The 24,822-nt window shown below is 44.0% G+C and overlaps 2 protein-coding genes across 2 annotated transcripts; one reads left to right on the top strand and one right to left on the bottom strand.

Annotated features, from left to right (window-relative positions):
* Nucleotides 1–3,553: 3,553 nt before the first annotated feature.
* LOC143138074 (DDB1- and CUL4-associated factor 7-like) lies at nucleotides 3,554–10,016 on the top strand. The gene is made up of 7 exons (XM_076298497.1): nucleotides 3,554–4,271; nucleotides 4,601–4,759; nucleotides 5,246–5,357; nucleotides 5,798–5,916; nucleotides 6,186–6,395; nucleotides 7,387–7,504; nucleotides 7,842–10,016. Exons 1-7 carry the CDS (start codon nucleotides 4,137–4,139, stop codon nucleotides 8,012–8,014), a joined length of 1,026 nt encoding a protein of 341 aa, XP_076154612.1. The 5' UTR covers nucleotides 3,554–4,136; the 3' UTR covers nucleotides 8,015–10,016.
* A 579-nt stretch (nucleotides 10,017–10,595) lies between these two features.
* On the bottom strand, nucleotides 10,596–23,383 carry kcnh6b (potassium voltage-gated channel, subfamily H (eag-related), member 6b; the record flags this gene model as incomplete). Its single annotated transcript, XM_076298812.1, has 11 exons — nucleotides 10,596–10,889; nucleotides 11,548–11,755; nucleotides 11,868–12,039; nucleotides 12,362–12,682; nucleotides 12,989–13,094; nucleotides 13,297–13,490; nucleotides 15,216–15,468; nucleotides 15,958–16,157; nucleotides 16,662–17,058; nucleotides 18,445–18,879; nucleotides 23,105–23,383. Coding segments are annotated over 11 exons (2,859 nt in total), but the record flags the coding sequence as incomplete, so codon positions are not given.
* Between the last annotated feature and the right edge of the window lie 1,439 nt (nucleotides 23,384–24,822).

The raw sequence follows: 24,822 nt of genomic DNA, 5'->3' as shown, positions 1-24,822 counted from the left end.
TGGCGTCTCTTTTATGTCATATTTTCACAGCTACTCGTAGGCTTTAGTAGGCTATACATATACAATGAAGCTCATTTGGTTGCTATTTTTTTAATGTAAATTCCAAACAACACTCAAATTTATCACAGAAATATGTTGCAAATGTTGCAATTAACAGCAAAGAATACTTTCGGTGGAGTTTCTATGGTTTATATGAGGACAATAGCTACATCCACCAGTATCATTGATAATTCATAAGCACACTCAGTAAGATAGGTCTACTGTAAAATAGCATTGCAAAGCTTCCAGGACAAAGCTGCTGTCATAGAGAAACACATGCATGCTTTCAGAAGAATGGGGTGAGCTTTTAGCCCCTCCAAGTGGTAGTATAGTGGTAGTCCTTCTGCACTAAATTAACTTTATGAGCCCTAATTTAAACGATGGGCAGAGAGTGTAAAGTCTTAAGTCTAACTAAAGCTAAATCAATTACTTCAACTCCATGGGCAAGACCTTAAGGAAAAATATTGAGGAGACAGCCTAGTTCTCCGATGTCACACATTAGCTAATACAGTAGACAATGCATGAAAACTTTTGAGATGAGATGATATGCTTTTACAGACTGGACTTTGCCCACCATTTAATGTATGACTTTTGTGTGAGAAAACTGCTGTACAAATAAACTTTACTCACTCATTTACTTGCTCACTCATTCACTTATAAAAACAGAGAAAGCTAATGTAAAAAGACCACATCTCAGTTCCCACCCAGGAAAACATGTCACATTGGACAAAGGCATGGAAAAAATGCTAATACATTACCTGATACTCTGTCTTTGTTCAGTGCTCACACTAACTCATACACACACTCTCTCTCTCATACACACACACACTTTGAAGACACTGAGAGATATCTTTCTGACTGAAAAAGGCATTCTTCTGTGAGAGTGAGAGTGTTTACATTTTATTTTATCCATGAATTTATGAATTATTCATATAAAGTAGGCCTATAAATTATCTTGTCATTGATACGTAGAAAACCTAAATGTTGACATTTCAATCTTGATACATCTGAGTGTGTGAAAGATGATGTTGCCTATGCAATGTTTTTGTGCATATAGGCCTACATGACTTTTCTTGGTGTTCTTGTGTGATATTAACTCAAGACTGTGCCAATAAATGTGTGTCTATCTGTTTAGGCAATGTAAATTTAGATGTAGAGGGTAGCCTAATTTAGAGGATATTTAGAATAACATAGTTTGCATTGTTGACAATGCTTTGTTGTCATTACCTCTGTAAAAGCAATAGCCTAATGTTATACTCAATACTGAAGCAATTGGATTCAACCCACCTTCAACAACAATTAAGTCTTTTTCAAACTTTTTTGTTCTGAGGCTCACTCATGTCAGACGTGAATGATGTTTTCACTATAGGGAAAATGTTTTGGTGCGTTCATGCGTTTTTCCCAGTGAAAACGTCATCATTTATGTTACTTCAGGTGGGAATCATGGTGCATTCATGGCACCTGGGAATGACAAGGACCGCCCCTGTGATTACTTTGGTTTTCCCACAGCGAGTGTTCATGTGTTTTGCTGTCGGAATGTGTGACAAACATGGATGCCACAACAAAAGTTAAAACATATGCTCACTAATCCTAAATAAACAACTGTATTTGCTTAAAATATAGTGTAGACGCTTGTGAAAGAAAGATATGCAGCTTTCAAGTGACAAAAATGGCAAATTCCAAAGTTCACATTAAAACTGGACATGACAGGCCATATGGACTACAAATGAACTACAACGTGACGACGAGCCCCTAACTGGGCAACTCTGTTAGCAAAATGTGGCCCCAGTTTCCGACCTCTGACTCACATATGACGTGACGTGAATGATGCGGAATGATGACGTTTTCACTGGGAAAAAGGTTTTTCCGATGCCCATTCATATGAACGCTAGGTCAAAGGTGGGAGACTGGGGGAAGATTGCTACCCGAGTTGCAGAACAGTAAAACACTGCAAAGTCATAATATTCCTGCTTATCTTTAAATACAGTCATACACAGATATCATACAGTCATTACATAGAATCATACTTTTAGTATTGGAATATTGGACATAATGCAGAACATTAAACCATATATTGGAATATTGGACATAATGTTCTATTCCACTTTCTCTCAAATGTCAACTTGGGAATTTGCCGTTTTTGTCACTTGAAAGCTGCATATCCTCCTTTCACAAGTGTGTTACACCATGTTTAAGCAAATACAGTTCTTTACACTTGCAGTGGGAAAAAAACAATGTAATAACGGGGGGAGGTCCTTGATATTCCCAGGTGGCATGAACAGACCGTCAAAAATCACCTGCCAAAAAAGGTTGGGAACCCCTGGCCAGAGACGGTTGATAAAGGATATTTCCCCTGGCCTAGTGGTGAGTTCATGTGGCTGGGAAGTGAGAAGGTCCCCACTCTGGAACTCCATACTTCCGAATCCGAACTGAGAGCGTTCACTTGACAACAACAAACAGGCGACATTGCTAACATAGACTAGCTAGCCAGAAGGCTAAAATCATGCCAAGTCAAGTCAACTTTATTTCTATAGCACATTTAAAAACAACTGAGTTGAACCAAAGTGCTTACAAACAAACATAAAACAATGACAATGGTACAACAACAATAATAACATAACATGGGGGGAAATAAATAAATAATTGAAATAATAAACAAATTGGTCAAAAATAAAATAAAGAATAAAGAGTGTGTGTGTGTGTGTGTGGGGGGGGGGGGGTATTAAGGTAGATTAAAAGCTTGGGAGAAAATGAAAGTCTTTAAGTTAGACTTAAAGCAGTCAATGGTTGGAAAGGACTAATATGTACAGGTAGACTATTCCAGAGTTGGGGGGCAACAACAGAGAAGGCTCTATCACCCTTAGTTTTGGGGATATAGAGAAGATTCTGAGATGAAGACCTAAGTGATCTTGGAGTGCTGTACGGAATTAGTAGGTCACCTATGTAACTAGGTGCCAAACCACTGAGGGCTTTGAAAACAAAAAGTACATTTTTAAAATTAACCCTGTGCTCCACAGGTAACCAGTGCAGCTTAGCCAACACATATGCTCACGTTTCTTAGAGCCACTTAATAATCTAGCTGCTGCATTTTGAACTAGCTGAAGTCTGAGAGTGGAGTGGGTCAGGCCTGCATAATGAATTACAATAGCCTAATCTAGTCTAGATGTTATGAAAGCATGTATAAGAGTTTCAAGATCGGAGAAGGACAGAAAGGGCTTCAGTTTTGCAATGGTTCTTAACTGGAAAAAGCTGCCTTTGACCACACTATTTACTTGTTTATTAACCCCCCCCACATATAGAAACTTCCCAGATGCTCATGAACGCACCATAGGCCTAAAGTTAGACAGTGAAGCATGATCGGCCCATTAATAAACAGAAACTAAATATTTTTGCACAACATATAGGTCAACTAATAACGTAGCCTACAGTTGAACTGAAGGAATACGCTCATAGATTTTTAAACTCTGCCCGACAACACACTTTTCCACTGCTTCGAAATACGAAACTCAACTTCCGGGTTGAAGTCGACGCGCAGAAGAGGACATCCGAAAGCCGTCATATCCAATCATATGGGCATCTTGCAGCTGTTGTATGATTATTGCTGACATCGACTGTAAATTGCGAAGTTGGGGATATAACGGAGCGAATTTTTCGCAGCCACGGCCCATGAAAGCCCTTCTGCAGTGCACTGAATGATGACAACAGCTTCCAACGTGCCCATTGGTGGAGCTAGCATCATACAGCTTGCTAGTTGGCTATTTTAATTTCATTTCGACAGTGCAGTGCAGCCGCCATTATTGTTAGTTACACATTTTGGTGTAACTAACTATCGGTTTTTTTTTTTAAATATCTGGGCCTATCTTGTATTTGTATGTGTGGTGGTCTGTTATTAGCATTTAGCACGCAAGGTCCACTGTAAAACAAGGCAATACAAGCCCAAATAACTAGCTAGCTAAGTCAGCTAGCATTATTGCAGCTATTAGGCTAAATCTGACAGGTAAACAAAAGAAGACTCGCTTACACGAAACTGTACACAGTCGCGAGGCGTGTGTACCTTTGCATTTGTTGAACCAGTCCCTTGAGGGGGAACAAAAGTCATGTCTCACGGAAAACGAAAAGAGATCTACAAATACGAGGCACCATGGACTGTGTACGCGATGAATTGGAGCGTTCGGCCCGACAAGCGCTTCCGCCTGGCTCTTGGCAGCTTCGTGGAAGAATACAATAATAAGGTAAGAAAGTGTCCTCAAATTACCCCAATAAGCCCTTATAGCTAACGTATCATAGTATATGTGTAGTAGGCCTACTGTATGATGTTATTTTGAAAATTAATTGTTTTCCAAAGTTGAACTATGTAATATAATGAACGGCACTTGGATAAGAAGTAGTAGCCTACCATCTCTCAATAGAAATACATCAGTATTTCTACCAGTACCAGTATTTCTAACAGTAGCCTACCATCTCTACAATTGTACGCGTATCTAATGTGTGTACGCGTATGTTATAATATATACTATAATGTTACCTGCACTAATGAGCATACATTTGATCTGTTATGCAGGTTCAGCTGGTGGGTCTGGAGGAGGAAAGCTCAGAGTTTGTGTGTCGGAACACCTTTGACCACCCGTACCCCACAACTAAAATCATGTGGATCCCAGACACCAAAGGGGTGTATCCCGATTTATTGGCCACAAGTGGGGACTATCTCCGTATCTGGAGGGTAAGCTTACTATGAAAGATGTCATAATCTAGTAGTCTTCTAGGCAGTTAGCTCATGAACTAATCAAATGGGTCTCCTTTCATAGTTCTGTTTCTGGCAGAACATTCACTCCTGACTGGGTTTTGCAATACCCACAAAGCATAAGGGTGGTAATAACTTACATCATTTTATAAGATGTCACACAGGTTCCTTCTCTGCAGAAATTATGTTGTAAATGTAAATCATAGTATACTTCAAGACTGGCCTATGTTTGAGCATTGCATTTGTATCGAAATTTCCCTCACAGGATCAAAAGAGTATTATATACAACGAAAGTGCATTTGTACAGGAGCTATAGGGTGAAACTTCATTCAGCAATTTCACACAGAAGCATTCTGGCCATCACATGTCAATACTAGTAATGCCTTAAGAGCTAAATTAATGCCAGCAGTCATTTTCATGCTAAAACATTTGTCTGTTTGTTTGTTTGTTTGTTGTGTCTCTGAGGTGGGAGAGACAGACACGCGGCTGGAGTGCCTCCTAAACAACAACAAAAACTCTGACTTTTGTGCCCCCCTCACCTCTTTCGACTGGAATGAAGTTGACCCAAATCTTTTGGGTAAGCAGCAAAAAGAGGGGCTTTAAAGGGTTTGTCTGTGATTCTGTTGAAAGGCTAAGGGGCTTGTGGTTCTAGTAGACTTGTAGAAAAATAGTTGTTCAATAATTTGTGACCAAATTGCTAATGATGCTCTATGAATAAATAAGATGGAGTTGAATTGAGACACAAAAGTGCTTCTAGACATTAAAGACAACAGTGGGCTATAATTATTGTGATGTGTTGGATCTACAAATGTTTTTGAATGGATCCGATCTACAAACTTTTTCTGTATTAAAACGAAGTGCAACATGGCACCAACCTTCGTGGAGTAATTTGTTCCCATCCCTCATTCATTGTCCACTCTTCCATTCTCCCTCTTTCTCCCCATCCCTCTTTCCCTCTCTTTCTCTCTACCATTCTCTCTTCCATTCCTCTCTCTCTCCTGTTCCCCTCTTCCTCAGGCACGTCCAGCATAGATACCACCTGTACCATCTGGGGGCTGGAGACAGGACAGGTCTTGGGTCGGGTCAACTTGGTTTCGGGCCACGTAAAAACACAGCTCATCGCTCATGACAAAGAGGTGAGGACATCTGAAGGACACGTGGTGTTCTCAAGGCCTGATGAGACTGGTCACGGAGTATCATTACTACCAGATATGACTGTGTTTTGTTATTTAGCTTATTTTCATTCTAATTCTATGATCTAGTCTTGATATTACTTGTAAAATGTGGATGCTGTGGCTATGCAAAAGCAATTACATTGGTACTAATATAATAACAGTCTGAAAAAGTTGCTGTAGTGTTGCATTGGGATTCTAAAGAGCGCTGGCGTTCTGTTGGTGCGTTGCAGGTTTATGACATTGCATTCAGCCGGGCGGGCGGAGGTCGGGACATGTTTGCGTCGGTGGGGGCGGATGGCTCGGTGCGCATGTTCGACCTGCGCCACCTGGAGCACAGCACCATCATCTACGAGGACCCCCAGCACCACCCGCTGCTGCGCCTGTGCTGGAACAAGCAGGACCCCAACTACCTGGCCACCATGGCTATGGACGGCATGGAGGTGGGACTGTCGGCCTGTCTGTCTGTCTGTCTGTCTGTCTGTCTGTCTGTCGGTCTCCTGATTCCTGTTTCTCTGTCTCCCTGCAGTCAAATTAGCTGTATCTCTGATAGTCTTTCTCTCTGCTATCTCATTGTCCATCTGTCTGTTTTGCTGTCTGTCTGTCTATCCCTATCTCTTTCTGTCCATTCTATTCATCCATTTCTCTCTCTCGCTCTCTCTCCTCATCTTCAATCTGTCTTTCTCAGCCCTGTCCTCTTTGTATGTCTCTCCTCACTTCTGTCTCCTGTTCTGTCAGCCCACCTTGTTTGATGTGTCAGTCTGTCCTCCATCTTTTTAAGCCCATTCTATTGATAACTCTCTCTCTCTCTCTCTCTCTGTCCATCTTCCATCTGTCTTTTTCGTGCCCTGTAGATTACCGTTTTGTCTCTCCTCTCCTCTACTGTGCCTGTGCGGCCTCATTACCCAAACACCTCCTGGGCTATTTATAGGCCCCACACAGGGTGGTATCTAAGCAGAGAGGAAGATTCTAATCTAACACCACTTCTCTTCCTCACACACACACACACACACACACACACACACACACACACACACACACACACACACACACACACACACACACAGGTTCTCCTTCTCTTTCTCCTTCCAAGAATGAAAGTTTTCAGGCACTTTCAAGCCCTGTCCCTCTCTCTTTGTTTACATCTTTCTTTTTCCTCCCCTACTCCCTACCTCCTCCTCTGAGACTGCATTTACTTTTCTTTTTTTGGTGTTACATCACTTCCTTCTCCTCCCACATCACTTCCTTTCTCCTCCCACACTGCTTCTCACATGTCTTAGTTATCACGGTGTATTTTCCTCTTTGTCCCACTCCTGTGTTGTAGTTCAGTTCATCTTTGATCATCATATCATCATTGGTTTAACATGCCTCATGTGTCTCCAGTATGTATCCGTTATGGCTAAGGCTAATGACTGGTCTTGCGGTCTCTGCCAGGTGGTGATTTTGGACGTGCGAGTGCCCTGCACTCCAGTGGCCAGGCTGAATAATCACCGGGCGTGTGTGAACGGCATCGCCTGGGCCCCCCACTCCTCCTGCCACATCTGCACAGCAGGTAGTCAATTCTTTCCACCCACTCCCTCCCCCCATTCACAAAAATATTGAACTCAACCAGGTATATAGGAAGAGTTTGCATGTGTGACTTTTACTAGTTTTAGATAATCAAGTGTACCATTAATTCAGACAGGCCATGGTAGTCTGCCTACTGCCTAGATGGTCAGCTGACACTCAGCTGACTCACCTGGACCAACCACAGTTGCCCACCTGAATTAATGGTTCCATTTAATCCATTTGATTACGCCTGCTGAGCTTGCCACTCAAATTCGTTTTGGTCATCAGATTTCTTTACAAATTAACTGAAATGTCTGTCGATCTTTTTATCCCTCTCTCAGCGGATGATCACCAGGCGCTGATCTGGGACATCCAGCAGATGCCGCGCGCCATCGAGGACCCCATCCTGGCCTACACGGCCGAGGGCGAGATCAACAACGTGCAGTGGGCCTCCACCCAGCCCGACTGGATCTCCATCTGCTACAACAACTGCCTGGAGATCCTGCGCGTCTGAGAGCCTGAATGTCTGAGCCTGGCAACAGAGATGCGGGAGGACTCTTATTCACTTTCATACACACACCACACAAACACACGCAGACACTCACATTCACTCACTCACTCTCTCCATTTCTTTATCTGTCCTATTTCTCTTTCTCTCTCTCTCATAAACTTCTGTCTCTTCTCTCTCCTGCTCTGTCACTCTTTGACAGCCCTTTCACAATCTTTGCTGTTGTGATCTTCAGGTTGGTCTTTCCAGTCTTTTCCTATCCATCTGGTCTATTCTATCTGTCTTATTTCTCTCTCTCTCTCTCTCTCTTTCTTTCCATATCTCTGTCTGCCCTGTTGTATTATTCATCCCATTGTACATGGACATAGACATGAGCTCCCCTCCAAAATTTGGAAAGGACCTGCAGGCGCCATGTTTTCAGTATTTATAAAGCTTGACACTGATACAGATGTTTTTCATCATGGCGTCGTGGTGCTGTTTGATAATGTAGTAGTAGATCATCTGGATTTGAAGTGCTTTCAGTACGAGTTCATCTCTCGAGTGGCTTTGTACAGCTTTACTGCTTATTTGTAATGTTCACAAAAAATGTACTCTTGCAGGTTAGGTCTTTGTTTTTTCATTTGTTTGAAGTTTTTGTGTTTTTTATTTCTTTGTATTTGATGTGCTATTTTTTTAGTTATGTTTGGGGAATTTTGATGCATTTCTGGTTTATTATTGACATGTGGGTCATTTGAAGGACTTCAACAACCCCCTTCCTTCTAAGGCCGAAGTGACTAGCCATGATAAAGGCATTTGAAGAAGCTGCGGCACAACCAGCTGGTCTGAGATCAGCTGCATGTTTTATTGGTGTGTTTTTGTGTTTGTTATCATTATTATTTCTAAAGTAGATATTTTCCTCTTGTGTCAAGACGATACAGGATGTGAATTGAGACTATTTAACGTTGTCTACGTGAGTCTGAAGTCAGTCAGGAAGGACACCACACAGAGAGAGGGGAGTTTTTCAGCCAACCAACACCAACACACAAGACCGAGAAACGCTGCCGCCCTCCTCTGATCACAGCGGGTCTTGCCGTCGGAGACTTGGTCTTCACTATTAACCGTCCTGCCTGTTTTTTTTTCCCCCGTCTGGAAAACTGAAGTAACTATTGTGCAGTGATTGAGTTGATTACTGTGTGTGTGTGTGTGTGTGTGTGTGTGTGTGTGTGTGTGTGTGTTTGTGTATGTGAGAGAGAGAGAGAGCGAGAAAGGGTTGGAGATGTGTGTGCCCATAAACAGCGTTTATTGTATTTCTGAAATGAGTCTAAAAACTCAATGAACAGGAACTTCTTCACTGAGTGTAACTATAACAAAACAATACTACTAATATTAATCCTGTACTTAACTTACATATTGTGATCCCTGGTCGCAGCTGATCCTAGAATGGATGGAACCGGTCTAGAACCAGCTGCTTTCGGGCTTGTGTCAGAATTTGTCACTGGGATGTTCTGGGTCACATTGATCCACTTCTGGAAGGGGGTTAATGTACGAAGCGAGTGTAGCGGAAGGTTGAGCCTCAAGCCAGAGGTTTATTCAAATTTGGCAAAGAATTGTGGCAAACTTGTTTTCTTTAACCATTTAAATGTGAATGTTTTGTGTAAACTTTTTGTAAGTTATTCACTGTAAACAGAAAGTGCATGCAGCAATGCAATAGCCACAAATGTTCACCTTGTGTTTGCTGGACTTGAACGCACCTCTAGCGTTAGACTCAACATATACCACTAATCTCTTCACAGAATACCCCCTGTTCCACTGTGTCTAGGCAGCCATTTTGTTTTCTGTCAAGTTTGTTTGTTTGTTTTTCTATGATATTCAGAACCAAACAGTAGCATCTGTGATTTGGGAAGACATGAAAAAATAGACATCTCAAATATCCTAATAGCAAATATCCCCCAATATGTTAATGTAGTTCCTGTCTACATGTAAACTAGTAATAAATTAGATGATGAAAATAAATATATAAGCTCTAAAACTGGACTATGACTTCTAAACAAACAGATTGTCTACTAACTGTTACTCCCTGTGTTTTCATTGATGTTGGGAACAGTCTTAAATAACAGCAGAAAAAGTTTCTCTGCCAGTTTTGACGAAGGCCTGTTGGCGTCTTTCACTGCAAATCCCCAGACAATATAACATGTCGAGTTAGCTGCTATGTTCTTAGTGTTATTAACTACTACACATTAATTTGCATGTTACATATAGAGAGATTGATAGAATGGACATTCCTACTGGTTACCAAGGCTATTCACAATGTGGTGCCATTCTATTGTACAAAACCCAGGGGGAATGTAAAAACAGTGCTTACAGCACAGGAATGCAAATTATATATTACTGAAATGCATGAGGTGTGTGGTGGTTTAAACTACTCAAACCAGCTGAGTTGGTTAGACTGTGGAGTCGTATGCAGTTCTTTGTTGCTGTGGTCTCTATGAAGGCATGCAGTCCAGAAGTCAATCCTGTGAACCCTTAATTAGGGGACAACAAGACCCAGTCTCTCAGGTCTTGGGAGGCTGCAGTGGTCCTGGTGGACGAGTCATGTGATGTCGTGTCTCTAGCTGACAGGAAGGGAAGGATCCGACATGTGCTTCTGGATCTCACCAAAGGGCAGCGATGCATCCAGGTTGCTGGGCAATGAAGGGGAGCGCTGGGAGGCGCCACGTGATGGGTTGTCCATCAGCGATGACCTCAACTTCTCCTGAGAACAGGCGTCGGGGCTCGCCACCAGGTCCATCTCCGGGGTGATGGGCATGCTCCCCTCCTCGCCCGACACCACAGTGACGTGGACGCTGCTCGACAGGGACTCCTGGGATTTCTGGGTCACCTTGGTCTCTGACTGAGCAGCACACTAGGGGGGGTGGAGGGAGGGGAGGAGGAGAGGAGCTTATTAAAGTCATGCAGAGAAAGACGGCGAGTCACTCATCGTCCATTGCTTGGCGCCTGAAAAGTTGAGATTAGTTGAACTTACTCAACGGTTAATACTCCTGGAGTCACTGTATTTCATGAACACTCCATAGTCTCTAGTCTCTTCCTGTCTGAATGTGGCTTTAGAAATGATATTCCCATGGAGAGATGAGGAGAGGGGATGAGACTTGTGTCAATGTCCATGCATGTGGCATAAGTTTTCACTAGGGATGAGGTGCTACACTTACACATTATTTAATTACCCCATGGAAGTCGGAAGTTTAGAAGGAATGAATGATGTCAAAGAATCTTAGATTAATTAATTATAGGTGCAGAGTGGCTACTCGTAAAGCAGGGAGTTTTGAACTGTGCTTTTGTCTGCCATTTGTTTTCTTCCATTTTTGCCATTCTACGGTCTGGTCAGAACTCTTCAATACATTCCACAGTCTGTGTAAAACCCATTTGAGTATTCTTTGTCTATTATGAATAACTGTTCTCCAGTACTGTGCAAACACTGAAAAGTTAACTATGCTCAAAAATGGTGAAAAAATGGGAAAGGCTGCACTGTAACTAGTGGCGTTAGGACCTGGCGTGTTCAGTACCTGTAGTGAGGAGACCCAGCTGTCTCTGGGTCGACTTGCGAGCGGGTACATGCCATGAAGCGCTGGCACCCCTGGCCCATACAGGGTGGTGGGGTCGGGCGGGTGGCTGTCAGGGGAGACAGTGCTGTAGGCGGGGGGCACAGGGGCCATTTGTCTCTGCAGGAGCTGCAGAATGACGTTAATGTCTGCGGTCATACGCGTCTCCAGTCTGAGGACACAGATCAGGGGTAAGGCCAAACAGATCAGATTCGTATCTCTCTCTCTCTCCCTCTCTCTCTCTCAGTCTCTCTCTCTCTCAACACACACACACACACACACACCTGTTGAGTTGGCTCTGTAGTAGATCGAGTCGGGCCTGGAGAGTGCTGGGCTGGTCGTGTGAACAGGGTGGTGGACGGGTGCCCCGTGCTGATGAGGACCTCCAGTGGCGCTGGGGAAACTGGGCCGAGCAGTGGGGCCAGTACTGGTAAAGCCCGGCAACTATTGGGGCCAAATAGAGAACCAGAACCACAGGAAAGGAGAGGAATGTTAGAGAACCGGTCACCACAAAAGATGAAAAAAAGAAACACATTTGACTTAGTGTGATACCACAACCCTATTGATAACCCTTAAAGGTGTGGGTTTTTGAACATTCTAACATAAGATTCCGTTCCGCAACAATTGAAGGTTCTAAAATTCTATGTTGAATTCAATGAACCCAGATATTCTTTAGAACATTAATTTTCCAACATTCCCATTTCCAACACCGGTGTGACGATACACCTTTAAGGGATAATCATATCATACATCATCCAGTAAGACAGTAAGTCAGTCTCCACTGTACCTTGGTGCCCCCTGTCTATGCCACTCTCCATGCCCACTGAGGAGGCCCCTCCTGGGGGCAAGAATCGCACCACGGTGGGGGGGTAGTCCAGGGGGTCCTCATTAGGGGGGTACTTCTGGCCGTGGGTCAGCAGGGGAGGGGATTTGCTGAGGTCCTCGCTGGACTGGGATTGGGACTGGGACTGGGAGGTGTTGCCACAGCTGCACAGCTCGTCCCAGAGGGGGTAGGGGGCGGAGGGGCGGTGGGGGTGGGTGTGCCCCAGTGGGGGGCACGTCTGTGTGAGGGGATAGGAGTTGTCCTGGTCCATGCCATCTGGCCAGAGACAGAGGGCAGAGATATTGTGTGAATGTCAAGGGGTGTGTGTTTGTGTGTGTCTGTGTGTGTTTAACGTCGTGTATGTTTGACTTCATCATGCAGATTGAAAAAGTAAAGTAAAGGGAACACAAAGTAGCTCTTTTTCAAGCCTGGGTATCATGGTAGGCACAGAACAGTCTTTGTTTGGCCACTGAGAGGATGCAGTTATACTGACTTGCTCAATCACATCTTCACTGTGTCTAACTGTTAAGAAACAAAGTAAACCAACTGTGTGTGTGTGTGTGTGTGTGTGTTTTTGCTCACCTGGTCTGTTACGTCGGTCCAGTGAGTTTCGCCGGTGCCTGGCCCTGTGACCACGGTTACTACAGTCTGAATCCTCTCTGGGCAGCATCTGGATCACCTGTTCCACCTGAGCACACGTTACAGACCACCAGTTACACATGTGTGTGTGTTTATGTGTGTTTGTGTGTGTGTGTGTGTGTGTGTGTGTGTGTGTGTGTGTGTGTGTGTGTGTGTGTGTGTGTGTGTGTGTGTGTGTGTGTGAGTATGAGAGTGTGTGTGTGTGTGTGTGTGTGTGTATGAGAGTGTGTGTGTGTGTGTGTTTGACTTGCATCTCTGAGGTTGAAGGTGATCTCCAGGTTCCTCCAGAAGCTGTCTGCGAAGGCCGGGTACATGTCCAGCACCTCCAGCAGGTCCTCCCTCTGGATGTGGTGCAGGTCACAGTAGGTCAGGGTCAAAACATCAGCGTTGCTGCGCCCCGTTTCCGCAAACAGGTTAATGGACTCCCCAAACGTGTCGTTTTTACCTGCACCACACAAAACATTACTTAAAGTGTTGTTTTTTCATTCATTCAAACAGTCAAAAATTACCTATAAATGGTAACAGAATCCATCTCTCTTTGTGATGCTACTTTGCGCTGTATTAAATATAATGCCAGTCAATTGTAGAGTCCCATTACAAACGTAAGGGTGCATTTAGGACTTTTTTCCAATAGAATTGTACATATACTACCTACTTATTACTTTTTAGTGAAGTTGATTTAAATTCCAATTAAATCTAATTTAGTCAATTTGCTGGTTCATTTGCTACATTCAATTTGGTCAATTGTTATTTATCATTTTTGTTTCCAAATAAGACAGGGTATAGGCAAAGTCCTTTTAGGCAAGTCCCTCCACTCGGCGGCCATATTGCAACGCTTTTCGGGGACTTATCAGGCATCTATTTCGGGCAGAACTGTGTGTGCGCAAGGCTTCACGAATCACAACACACCAACCTTGCTCCAGCTGCGAGATCACAACACATGATTGGCACGATGCATTCACACCATACCACATGATTGGCACGATGTATTCACATGTCAACTCTTAGTGGCGGAAGGGGCAGAATAATGTGTAGACGACTGCCATGTTTGCGTTACGAACTAACCCCATATAGTTCTATGAGAGATTCCTTGAGTGCTGTGTCTCCTCATTAGAAAGTCTCTGGTATAGGTACAGTACATGGACTAATGCAGCGGTTCCCAAACTTTTTTCCCCGCGGACCACCTTCTACATCCTGACTCGGCTCGCGTACCCCCACCATCCAAAACATAAAAAAGTAACATATTCTATTGACGCATTCCAGGCATCGTGTTTAATTAGCCGCCCTACATGATAACAAAATCTAAATGTGCAACTGGTCTATGAGCTCTCACGCTAAAAAGTGTGGAGAACCACATTAGAATGGTTAGATAGCATCTCACTGCAGACCACGCACTGTGGCTTTGGGCAGTCTGTCTCCCAATCCACGTGAAGCCGAGGGCTATATGCCTCATCATACTTTCGTTTTCTTCGCACAGTCTTTTCTGTCTCGTTCTTTCTTTTATCCCCTGTGGTCCATCTCCACCTTCATTAGTCTGCCCCCCATACCATCCCATCGTTACCTGTGTCCTGCTCTGTTTCTCTCGCTTCTCCTCTTCGACCGCTTTAATTAGGCCTTTTGGACAGTGTCCCTGTTTTTAGCCAGTTTTCCATGTTTACGCAGCCTTCTACCTAGCCTATACTTCAACGAAACTGTGAAAACATAGCCTATTATAGTTTACAAATGATTTCCTATAATTTCACGTTTCCATATCATTATAATCCGATTCGAAATTATGTATTATTTATGAATTAATTTGATTATTAATTAATGAATCATTTTTAACTCCTTTCCGCCATTGCCCTTTTCATCTCGCGTACCCCCTAGTGGCAGCTCGCGTACCACAGTTTGGGAATCCCTGGACTAATGCATTTGCATGCAATTCCCCAACTCTACCACTAGACGGAAGCATAGGCTCTTGAGTGTTGCTCATTTCTTTTTGAAGTAGGCCTATATTTTTGGGGACTTTTTTGCTTTTATTATGATAGGACAGTGAAGAGGCTGAAGCAAGTGGGAGAGAGATTGGGCGGGATCTGGAAATGGCCCTGGTCTGACTTGGACCCGTGGGCACTAGGACCAGAATGTGGTACGGCGCTGTAACCACTTGTGTCACATGAACATGGCCTCTTACCCAGCACTGCCAGAACCATGTTGTGGCGCGACACCTGGATGGAACCACGGGTGATGAAGTAGAGGGAGATGAGCATGTCGCCGTGGTGATAGAGGGTGTCGCCTGGCGGCGAGTGGATGGTCTTGAAGCGCATGGCGAGGGCACGGAGGCAGGCCTTGCTGGCGCCGCGGAAGGCCTGGCAGTTCTGCAGCAGTGAGCGGTTCAGGTGCAGGCAGATGTCCGCCTGAAGACACTCTGGGAATCCCTTTAGGACCTGGGTGGAGGAGGGGGAGAGACATAGAGGTATTATATAGACCTGAGGAGAGTGAGGAGGTACCATTCCAATTCATTTCAATGGTTGATACTAGGCCCATTATTTTAAACCCAAAAATGTCTAGATTGGTGTACGCCATCTTTAAAAATGGTGTCACTTCCGCCCACAGAACAAGCCAGTCAGGCTTCACATTACAGATGCCACAAACGATATTGTCTATGTGGAGTTTATTGCCCCCAGCTTGGCAACTGCTAGCTCATGGGAACATTCACCAATCCACATAGAAAACAGTATATGTTGCCAGTAATGTTGCACCTAATTAGTTTGTTTGAGACAATTGGGCTAGAAGTGACCACCATTTAAATCACCATTAAAGATGGTGATGACTAGTTTGGATGCTAACTTGTTGAAGCTAACCTTCAGAGAAGCTCTGTTACAGCCTCTGAATCTGTGTGCCTGTGTGAGTGTGTGTGTGTGTGTGTCCCTCACCGCATTCATGTCGATGCCATTGGTGTAGGTCCAGGCGTGCTGGAAGTACTCTTCCAGCCTCTGCCTGAGGCAGCCAGGGATCTGGTGGAAGCGGATGAACTCCTTGACCCTCAGCATCTGGGTGTGGTAGCGCGTTGTGCCCGAGTACAGGCGTTGGATGATGGCTGACACGTTCCCAAAGATGCTGGCGTACATCAGAGCTGGGATTTGGATTGAAATAATACATCAGTCAGCTGTTGTTTTTGGAGAGAAAACTGTGATGCATGTAGTTGTGATGATGGGAATATATTTTGTGTGTGACTGTTACAATGTCTAAAAATATGCCAACCTTATAGAAACCTAATATAAAATTGTTTAATGACATTGAGGAAGTCATGAATTTTGCATGTTCTGTATGTCTATGGTGTTTAAATGTGTTAAAAGTGTTTAAATACACTTTACATTGTGAAAGGGTAACAGGATTTGGTTGCTCAATCCAGTGTTTTTATGAGGTCAGTGTAAATCTCTTAATATGAGCTCTGCATCTTTGACCCCTCACCCCTGGCAGGTGCCTAGACAGGTACTGACATCTGATGAGCAGATGGAGAGGAACTTCTTGGAGTTTTGGGCGAGACGTGCGAATGTGTGTGTGTGTGTGTGTGTGTGTATGTGTGTGTGTATGTGTATGTGTTTGTGTGTGTGCATGTGCATGTGAAGCAACTCACATCCGATGAGCATGACACAGATGGAGAAGATCTTCTCGGAGTTGGTGTTGGGCGAGACGTTTCCGAAGCCCACGCTGGTCAGGCTGCTGAAGGTGAAGTAGAGCGCCGTTACATACTTGTCCTTGATTGACGGCCCCGACGTCGGGTCGCTGTAGTTATAGCTCTTGCCCAGTTCTCTTGCCAGGTTGTGTAGCCAGCCGATATTCATGTAGGGCCGCTCCACGTAGCCAATGGCGTACCAGATGCAGGCCAGCCAGTGGGCGATCAGCATGAATGTGCACATGAGCAGGAAGAGCACAGCCGCGCCGTATTCCGAGTAGCGGTCCAGTTTGCGTGCCACGCGGACCAATCGCAGCAGGCGGGCCGTTTTCAGCAATCCAATCAGAGTGGTCGTCGTCTGGAGGGGAGGGGTTAGAAGACAGAAGGGAACTGAAGGGAGCTGGTCTCAGAATGAACGAAAGGGGGTAATTTCAAGTATAGTGCAACCAGAAAGTTTTCAGACCCTTTCAAGTTTTCCACATTTTGTTGTGTTTCAGCCTCATCTTAAAATGGATTCAATTCATTTTTGTTCTCATCAATCTACACACAATATTCCAATACTCTACAAAAATCAGGTGTTTTTGTTTTGTAATAAAAAAATAAATTACAGAAATATTCCATTTAGATAAGTATTCAGACTTTTTGTTATGATGCTTGCAGTTGAGCTCTGGTGCATCCTACTTCTATCAATGGTCCTTGAGATGCTTCTACAACTTGATTGGACAGCCATCAGTCTTCCTACAGTAGATCTGTCCGCCCAGCTAATCCGGGCCTAAGGCTCTTGGTTAGACAGATAACCAAGGACCCAATGGTCACTATGATTGAGATCCAGAGTTCCTTTGTGGACTTTGTGGACCTTACAGAATGACAAACATCAGTGCAGCTCAGTGCCTGCATTCTTCCACACACACCGTTGGGAATTATGGCCAAATAGTTCAATCTTCGTTTCATCAGACCAGAGGATTTTATTTCTAATGGTCTGAGAGTCCTTCAGGTGCTTTCTGGCAAACTCCCCGCAGGCAATGGTTTCCATCTGGCCACTCTACCATAAATGCCTGATTGGTGGAGTGCTGCACTGATGGTTGTCCTTCTGTAAGCTTCTCTCATCTTCATAAAGGACTCTTGATCTCATTGAAAGATGATCATAGTGACCAAACTACATGAGTATGAATTGTTATGGTTATGTGAACCATTCCCACACTTGTGTAGTTTGTGTTCATTTACAGAGGTGAATCTACTGTTTGGAACCATTCAAAGACTTCCAAGGTGTTCTCTTGGTAGATAATATATGTTCCCAGCTGGCACCTATTGGTAGATAGTATATAGTATCCACAATCATAGCAGCTGTCTACTTCTAAGCAACACATTTAGAACAAGAAAGGAGCCCCAACTAGTAGATTATCTATCTATCATCATAGTTTTACTGCTGTAACTATTCTGCTGTTATAGAAATGAAGTCTTCTTGAATTTCCCCTTGGGGATCAATAAAAAAAGAGAGAAAGAAAGAAAGAAAGAAAAAAAAGTAAGTAAGTAAGTAAGTAAGTAATTAAGTATGTATGTATGTATGTATGTATGTATGTATGTATATATCTATCTATCTATCTAAGTCAGTCTGTGTATCTCTAGTTACCAGACCGCAACATAGGCCCAACCCTGCCCATGCACTGACAGGAGACGGCCTGTAGGGGGCACATGGGGGTCATGACAATTGTCTGCAGAGGTCTAACACAATCCCTCCTCTCACCTCATCGGAGCCCGACCTGAAGACCAGCAGGTCAAAGGGGATGGCCGCCACTAGGTCAATGAAGAACCAGCCCTTCAGGTAGTGCACGGCGATGCGTCTCGGCTGTGTGACCACCTCGTCAATGCGGTCCACGTAAGTGGTGCGCAGGTTGATGACGATGTCCACGATGAAGAGCACGTCCACCACCACGTCGGCCACGCCCAGCGGGTTGCACGCGTAGCCGCAGGCACCGTCTGCGCTGCCGATCCCGAGCTCGCGCTCGTCCAGCAGGAAGGCGGCCGAGTAGGGCGTGAAGACGGCCGTGTAGAGCACCAGGATGAGGATGACCCAGTCCCACACGGCCTTGAAGGGGCTGTAGTGCAGCATGATCCAGCTGTGGGTCTCGGCCTTGTGCAGCTTATACTCTGGAAGCACATCCTCTGCTAAGGACAGCACCTGGGGAGGGTCAGAGAAAGAAGAGCGCGGTTGGAATTACACCAAGTTCAGCTGCAACGCTACCTGTACTTTCAGAAGCTTTCACACTGGGCATGTTCATCAAAACTGACATGTTCGAAAGCTGTTATGTATGACTATTAACTATTTTTAAATCTTAAAAGATCCAGCCCAAGCCTAATAATATGAAACATTTTGAGAAAATTAGAATTAAGAGAAATCCGGCCGATTTTTACATGTATCTTGATCGCTAAACGTCGCCAAGAACTGTCGACCAAAATCGGTGCTACAGAACTGGAGTAGCTGCAGCCAATGGCCGGTGCTCCCAGTGAGCTACAATGCTAGGTCTGGGGGCATCATCTAAATGTACCTTTCTGCCTCAAAATGTCATTAAAAGGTCTGTGCAACATGAACGGAGTCCTTACAAAATGATGCATTTTCTACTTATTAGTTTTGAAGAAGCCGTTTAAATTCAAGTCTGTACTTGGCAAAAAGGCGCGTTTAGATGATGCCCCCAGACCAAGCATTGCAACTCACTGGGATCAAGATCCATGTAGAAATCGTCCGGAATTCTCCTTTAACCCATGACTTCTGCTGCTATTTTATTTTAAATAATTATACAAAAACAATTACGCAAAAATATATTTCTACATAGTCTATGTGCAACATGAGCGATAGTTGCCATCTCTGTCTGAAAGGCAGAAAAGGCTATCCTGCACTCGCCCTCTCTCTGACTCGCTGGACCAGACTCACATGCACTTCATGAACCTGATCCTTCTCGGGTGGACAAAGCTGGCCTCTAGCTGTGCGTGTGTGTGTGTGTGTGTGTGTGTGTGTGTGTGTGTGTGTGTATCTGAATCCATGTACTCCAGCTGAGTCTTGACCGCAGTTAACCTATCTGTGTATATTTTTTGACTGCTTTGGTGTGAGTGTGTGTGTGCATGTATGTGTGTTAATTGGTGTGTATGAGCGCATATGATACCTGTTGAACTGTCCCTGACTCCATGGACTATATTTAGTGAAGCATGAATTTTAAGCAGTGTTGCCCAGACTGTATTGCATCACTAAGCGCATGGGGTCATTTACATTCAACACACAACCTTTGTCCACACCAGACCATGCGCCACACACATACACAGACACACAGACACACACAGACACACACAGACACACACAGACACACACAGACACACACAGACACACACAGACACACAGACACACAGACACACACACACACAAGTCAGAATAGTGGAAATGATAGCATACAGCAATATAGACATTAAAGATCCCTAAGATAAGTACATAGGGATACAAGGGTTAGAACTCTCCCGTTTGCAAACAGCCATGAGGTATAAATCTCTGATGGACCAGCCTGATATACATTATTCATTTTTTGTGAGAAATTATAACAAGCATTATGCACCACAAACATTCCGGAAAAATACACATTTAATCTAAAAGACTGTGAGTAAAAGTTTTGGAAGTTTTGTTTGAATTGGTCTTAAAAATCTCCTAACCTAACCCTGCCCTACTAACTACCCATACCCCAGATACAAGACAGATCATGCATATCTGTATTTGCTAGTGAGTTAACACAGATTCTCAACAGTGATACGATCGCTGTATGCTGTATTTAAAAACAGTATGGAGCTTTGGTTGAAAACTATCTAATCACTGAAATGTCGTGCAAAACCTTATAACGCCAACAACAGTGCAGTCGGCACAGATAACGGCTTGCTAGTGTGGTAACATATGACTTTTATTGATATAGTTGGAAAAGCAGAGTTGCTATAGAGCTGAGCCATAGGACTGTGCAGTGCAAAACCAAGGCAACTAGTTGGAACAACAAGTGACCTTATCTGATCTGTCTTCCACATTACCATATAGCATGACAATTATAGTATCATTTGAAGATAGTTGCATATAAAACCAAACTTCAAAAACTGGCAAATTGTTGCATACTGGCAAATTGTTGCATCACCTCAGATATTACTTATCCATCAATCAATAGACATGATTAAACAAAAAAGCAAAACTCATGGCAGCAAACACTTTGTGGTAAACAAGATCTCCTGGACAGATTAGGTGTGAGAAACCTGCTCTGGAACATTGCCACTGACCGACATGCTGATTGAACAAACGTTCCCGGTATTCCAGATTCTTCTGGATCTCACGGGTGCCGGATACAGTTCCTGTCTTCGAGGACAGAGACCGAACTCTGTCCTGCGATGGAAAGTGTCAATGTGATAATGTTAAGCATCAGACCAGCACCTGCTTCCACCAATTGTGTTTAATCCATGAGTCTCATTTACTGAGATAGTAACAGACTGAGAGAGTGAGAAAGACATGCAAACATATACATAAACAGAAAGACATACAAGTAAGCAAGATAGATAGATAGAGAGAGAGAGAAAGAGAGGGAGAGAGAGAGAGACAGACAAACAGAGATAGGAGAGCGAAGCCGACAGAGAGAGGAAGAGCGAGATAGAAAGGTCTGAAAAGGAAAAAAGAAAGTTTCTTTGTAAATCCCATTTGCTTGAATCCAGTTTGGACTCTTTGACCCCTCTCTTCAAACACACAGACTTCAGATTCACCGGAGAGCAACAGTGCAGTCCATGTACGTCCACACTTACACTCACAAACACGCCCACTACTTAGGCACACAACACAGCGATGAGACACACACACTCAGAACAGCAGTGGGCAGCAGCTGAACTTGTGAAGTGGACCGAGTGTGTGTGATTGTGTGCCTGCACACTGTGTATGTGTGTGCATTCACCCTGTGTATGCATCATGCCTATGTGTCTATGCATTTCCTCTGTACATCTCTGTGTATGCGTGTGTGTCTGACTGTAGGTCAGATGTTTCACCCTGTGTTGTGATAGATAAAACAGTAAGATCTGACCCAGAGTCAGCGGCTAAACTTAACACTGATTTAACTCACAGGCAGGCATGCTTGAAAGAACCAGACATGCTGCCACAGCTTGTCAAAACACTACACAGAACAGAGCATTATGGGAAATTGGATATAGAGCAAGATTTTTTAAAAACACTGTTGATCCACTGTCTGGATTTGACCCATCTAAACAACACACGTACACGCGTGGATGCATGCATGCACAAACACGCTCTGACACACACACGCACAAACACATGCGCACCCACACACACACATGTACTGTATGCATGCATGCACACATGCACACACACATGCACACACACACACACACACACACACACATAAACACACAAACACACACACACACACACACACACACATACACACACAAACACACACACGAACGCACACACACACACGCATACGCACACACACACACACACACACACACACACACACACAGCTTTGTGAGGCACAACCTACAGCATCACACATGACCATACAATTATGCAATGGCATGGGACCAGCGCAGCAATGCCCGCGGCGGGGTGCGATAAAGGGGAATGGTGGGTATGGATTCGTCCCCTGGCCCCACACCATTTCCTCTGAGCCCTCACCAGCGGCCTAACGATGTTTCCAGTCAAAGCCCCTGCCACTCTGCCACCCACGTGCCAGCAATAGCGCCTGGGCATCAATCTGGCCTGCTCGCTTCTCTTTCACCCCCCGCATCTGCCCTCCCCGTCACAACAGGGTAGAACATCATATCTGCTCCACAGAATCAGTTTCCTCTCGTTGTTTTTTAATAGCACTGTGTGTGTGTGTGTGTGTGTGTGTGTGTGTGTGTGTGTGTGTGTGTGTGTGTGTGTGTGTGTGTGTGTCTGTCTATTCTCGCTGCCAATACTGCTGTTCCTGCCACGTGACATTGACTCACTGCTGAAAGGACAGACAGTCGAGGTAAATTAGAATGATAAAACTCCAATATCCAGCAAGTGGTACATTTTTCAAGTCATTATTATTATTATTATTATTATTATTATTATTAACCAAAATAAGGTTGCCCTTTCCTTCTTTTATACATAATAGTCAGTAGTACTATAATAAGTAATATACATGTTTGATTCCAAATTTTCCAGGGTCAATATGGTGGCCATCTTGGATTTGGATTTGGATCTCTGGTTGTTTTTTGTGCCAAATAACTGCCGTGGTGTGTAGGGTTGCCGGTAGGGGGAAATTAAGATGTGGATGTTGAAATGAACCCCCCCCCCCTTTCCTTTCGAAGATATATATATTTATATTTAGTAGGCTTTGCAGGTGTTCCCCTGGCCCTACCTGAGTCACCTTCTCTGTCAGGTTCTCTGTGCGCTCCTTCACCTTTGTGGGCGAGACGAGCTGGATAGGGGGGGTGGTGGTGGCGGAGGCGGGTGGGTCAGGCGAGCGGGGGGGAGTGTCCCGCTCCGAGTGGTGCAGGTTGAGTACCCGCAGGGGGAACCGGTGAGAACCGGAACACTTCATGAGGTCCGAATCCAAGGAGGAACTCAGAGAACTGGACTGCAGGTCTGTGGAGGAGGTGGAGGAGTGCGGAGCGGAGCAGAGTTCCCCGGTGAGGTTTGCGGAACATCAGTGGAGAACAAGGAATGCAGAGGGGAGAAGAAGAGGTTAGAACAGACAAGAGAGAAGAGGATACAGACTTGTTTAATCATTCAAAAAGAAGTGATGATTACTCTGAATCTAAAATACCATTTCACATTGGCATGTACAAGTATGTAAGTGTGTGTGTGTGTGTGTGTGTGTATGTGTTTGTGTGAGTCAGTCAGTGAGTGAGTGAGTGAGTGTGTATATATGTATGTGTGTGTGAGTGAGTGGGTGAGAGAGAAAGAGAAGGTGAGAATAAGAGACACACAAAGATTGGTAGTAGATGGAGAGACAAAGAGTATGTGTGTGTGTGTGTGTGTGCTTACTGTTGGTGTGACACACATCGTTCCCTGGCATTCCAAGCTCTGATTCTTCCCTGTTCCAACCAGCTAATCACAGCACAGAAATCCACATTTCAAGCAATCAGTTTCAGTTATTTACTCGATTCAGCCATGTAAACACAGATATTCCTCCCTGGAGTGTCCACCTCCGAGTTCACCTTTCCTGGAAAAGTCAAACAAACAAACAAACTTTGTGGTGGTGTTCACAAACAACGTGATCGCTATTGTGGTCCTTGTTGATGCCAAGGACACATCCTTCTTCCTTCCTTCTACAAAAGTTTTGATAAACTGTGGTAATTGGAAAAAGTATTGTTGGACACTCAAACGTCAATGCAATTCTTTTCTTAGAGTGTTTTGGCAACTAAGCAGTAAGAAAACAAAGTCATAAACTAATGTGAAAGACAGGCGAAGTTTTGTCAAACACATGGACCATTGTGTAGACCGAGAGTAACGCACACCAAAACACTATTAACGAGCTGACTTCTGGTGATAAACTTAAAAAGAGAAGAATGTCACACACTCTGGCTCCAAATGTATAGATTTTATTCGGATAAGGTTTTGGCCTTGAGGACTTCTTCAAATTCAATTTTCAGTGAGAAAGCAACAACACACACACACACACACACACACATATAAGACAACAAACCTGTGGATCACAAAGAACATATGATTTTGCGAAAGGACATATGCCCCACAAGGGCAAGTGAGAAGGTGTTTACCTGATTTTGTATTACATGAGATTACTCCTTTTATAGGGATTTCTACCTGTATGCAGATGTTAAAAACTCTTGCTTTTATAGTTACACTGACTACAACATCCACAGCGGCAATTGCCATCTGGGATAGGTGCCAAAGTAAATCTTGTACACCATGCAAGGTTGTTCTGTAAATACCTCACCTAGTTGACGATCCAATTTCAATATGAGCCAATCATTTGTTATAATTCTCTTTAATTGTTCAGCACTTTTGCACCATTCAGTTGTAAATATTATGAGTTCAATTGATTTAGTTTTAGTTCAGTTTATTCTCCTGGAAATCAGACCTTGGTATATTATTATGACCGCCGTGCTAGCG

This window comes from Alosa pseudoharengus, unplaced genomic scaffold (genome assembly GCF_046254945.1).
Source record: "Alosa pseudoharengus isolate Yale_2024_CS ecotype anadromous, Long Island Sound unplaced genomic scaffold, YU_APseudo_1.1 YU_APseudo_1.1_scf_21, whole genome shotgun sequence".
Taxonomy (NCBI): domain Eukaryota; kingdom Metazoa; phylum Chordata; class Actinopteri; order Clupeiformes; family Clupeidae; genus Alosa; species Alosa pseudoharengus.
This window is presented reverse-complemented; position numbering and strand designations above follow the sequence as displayed.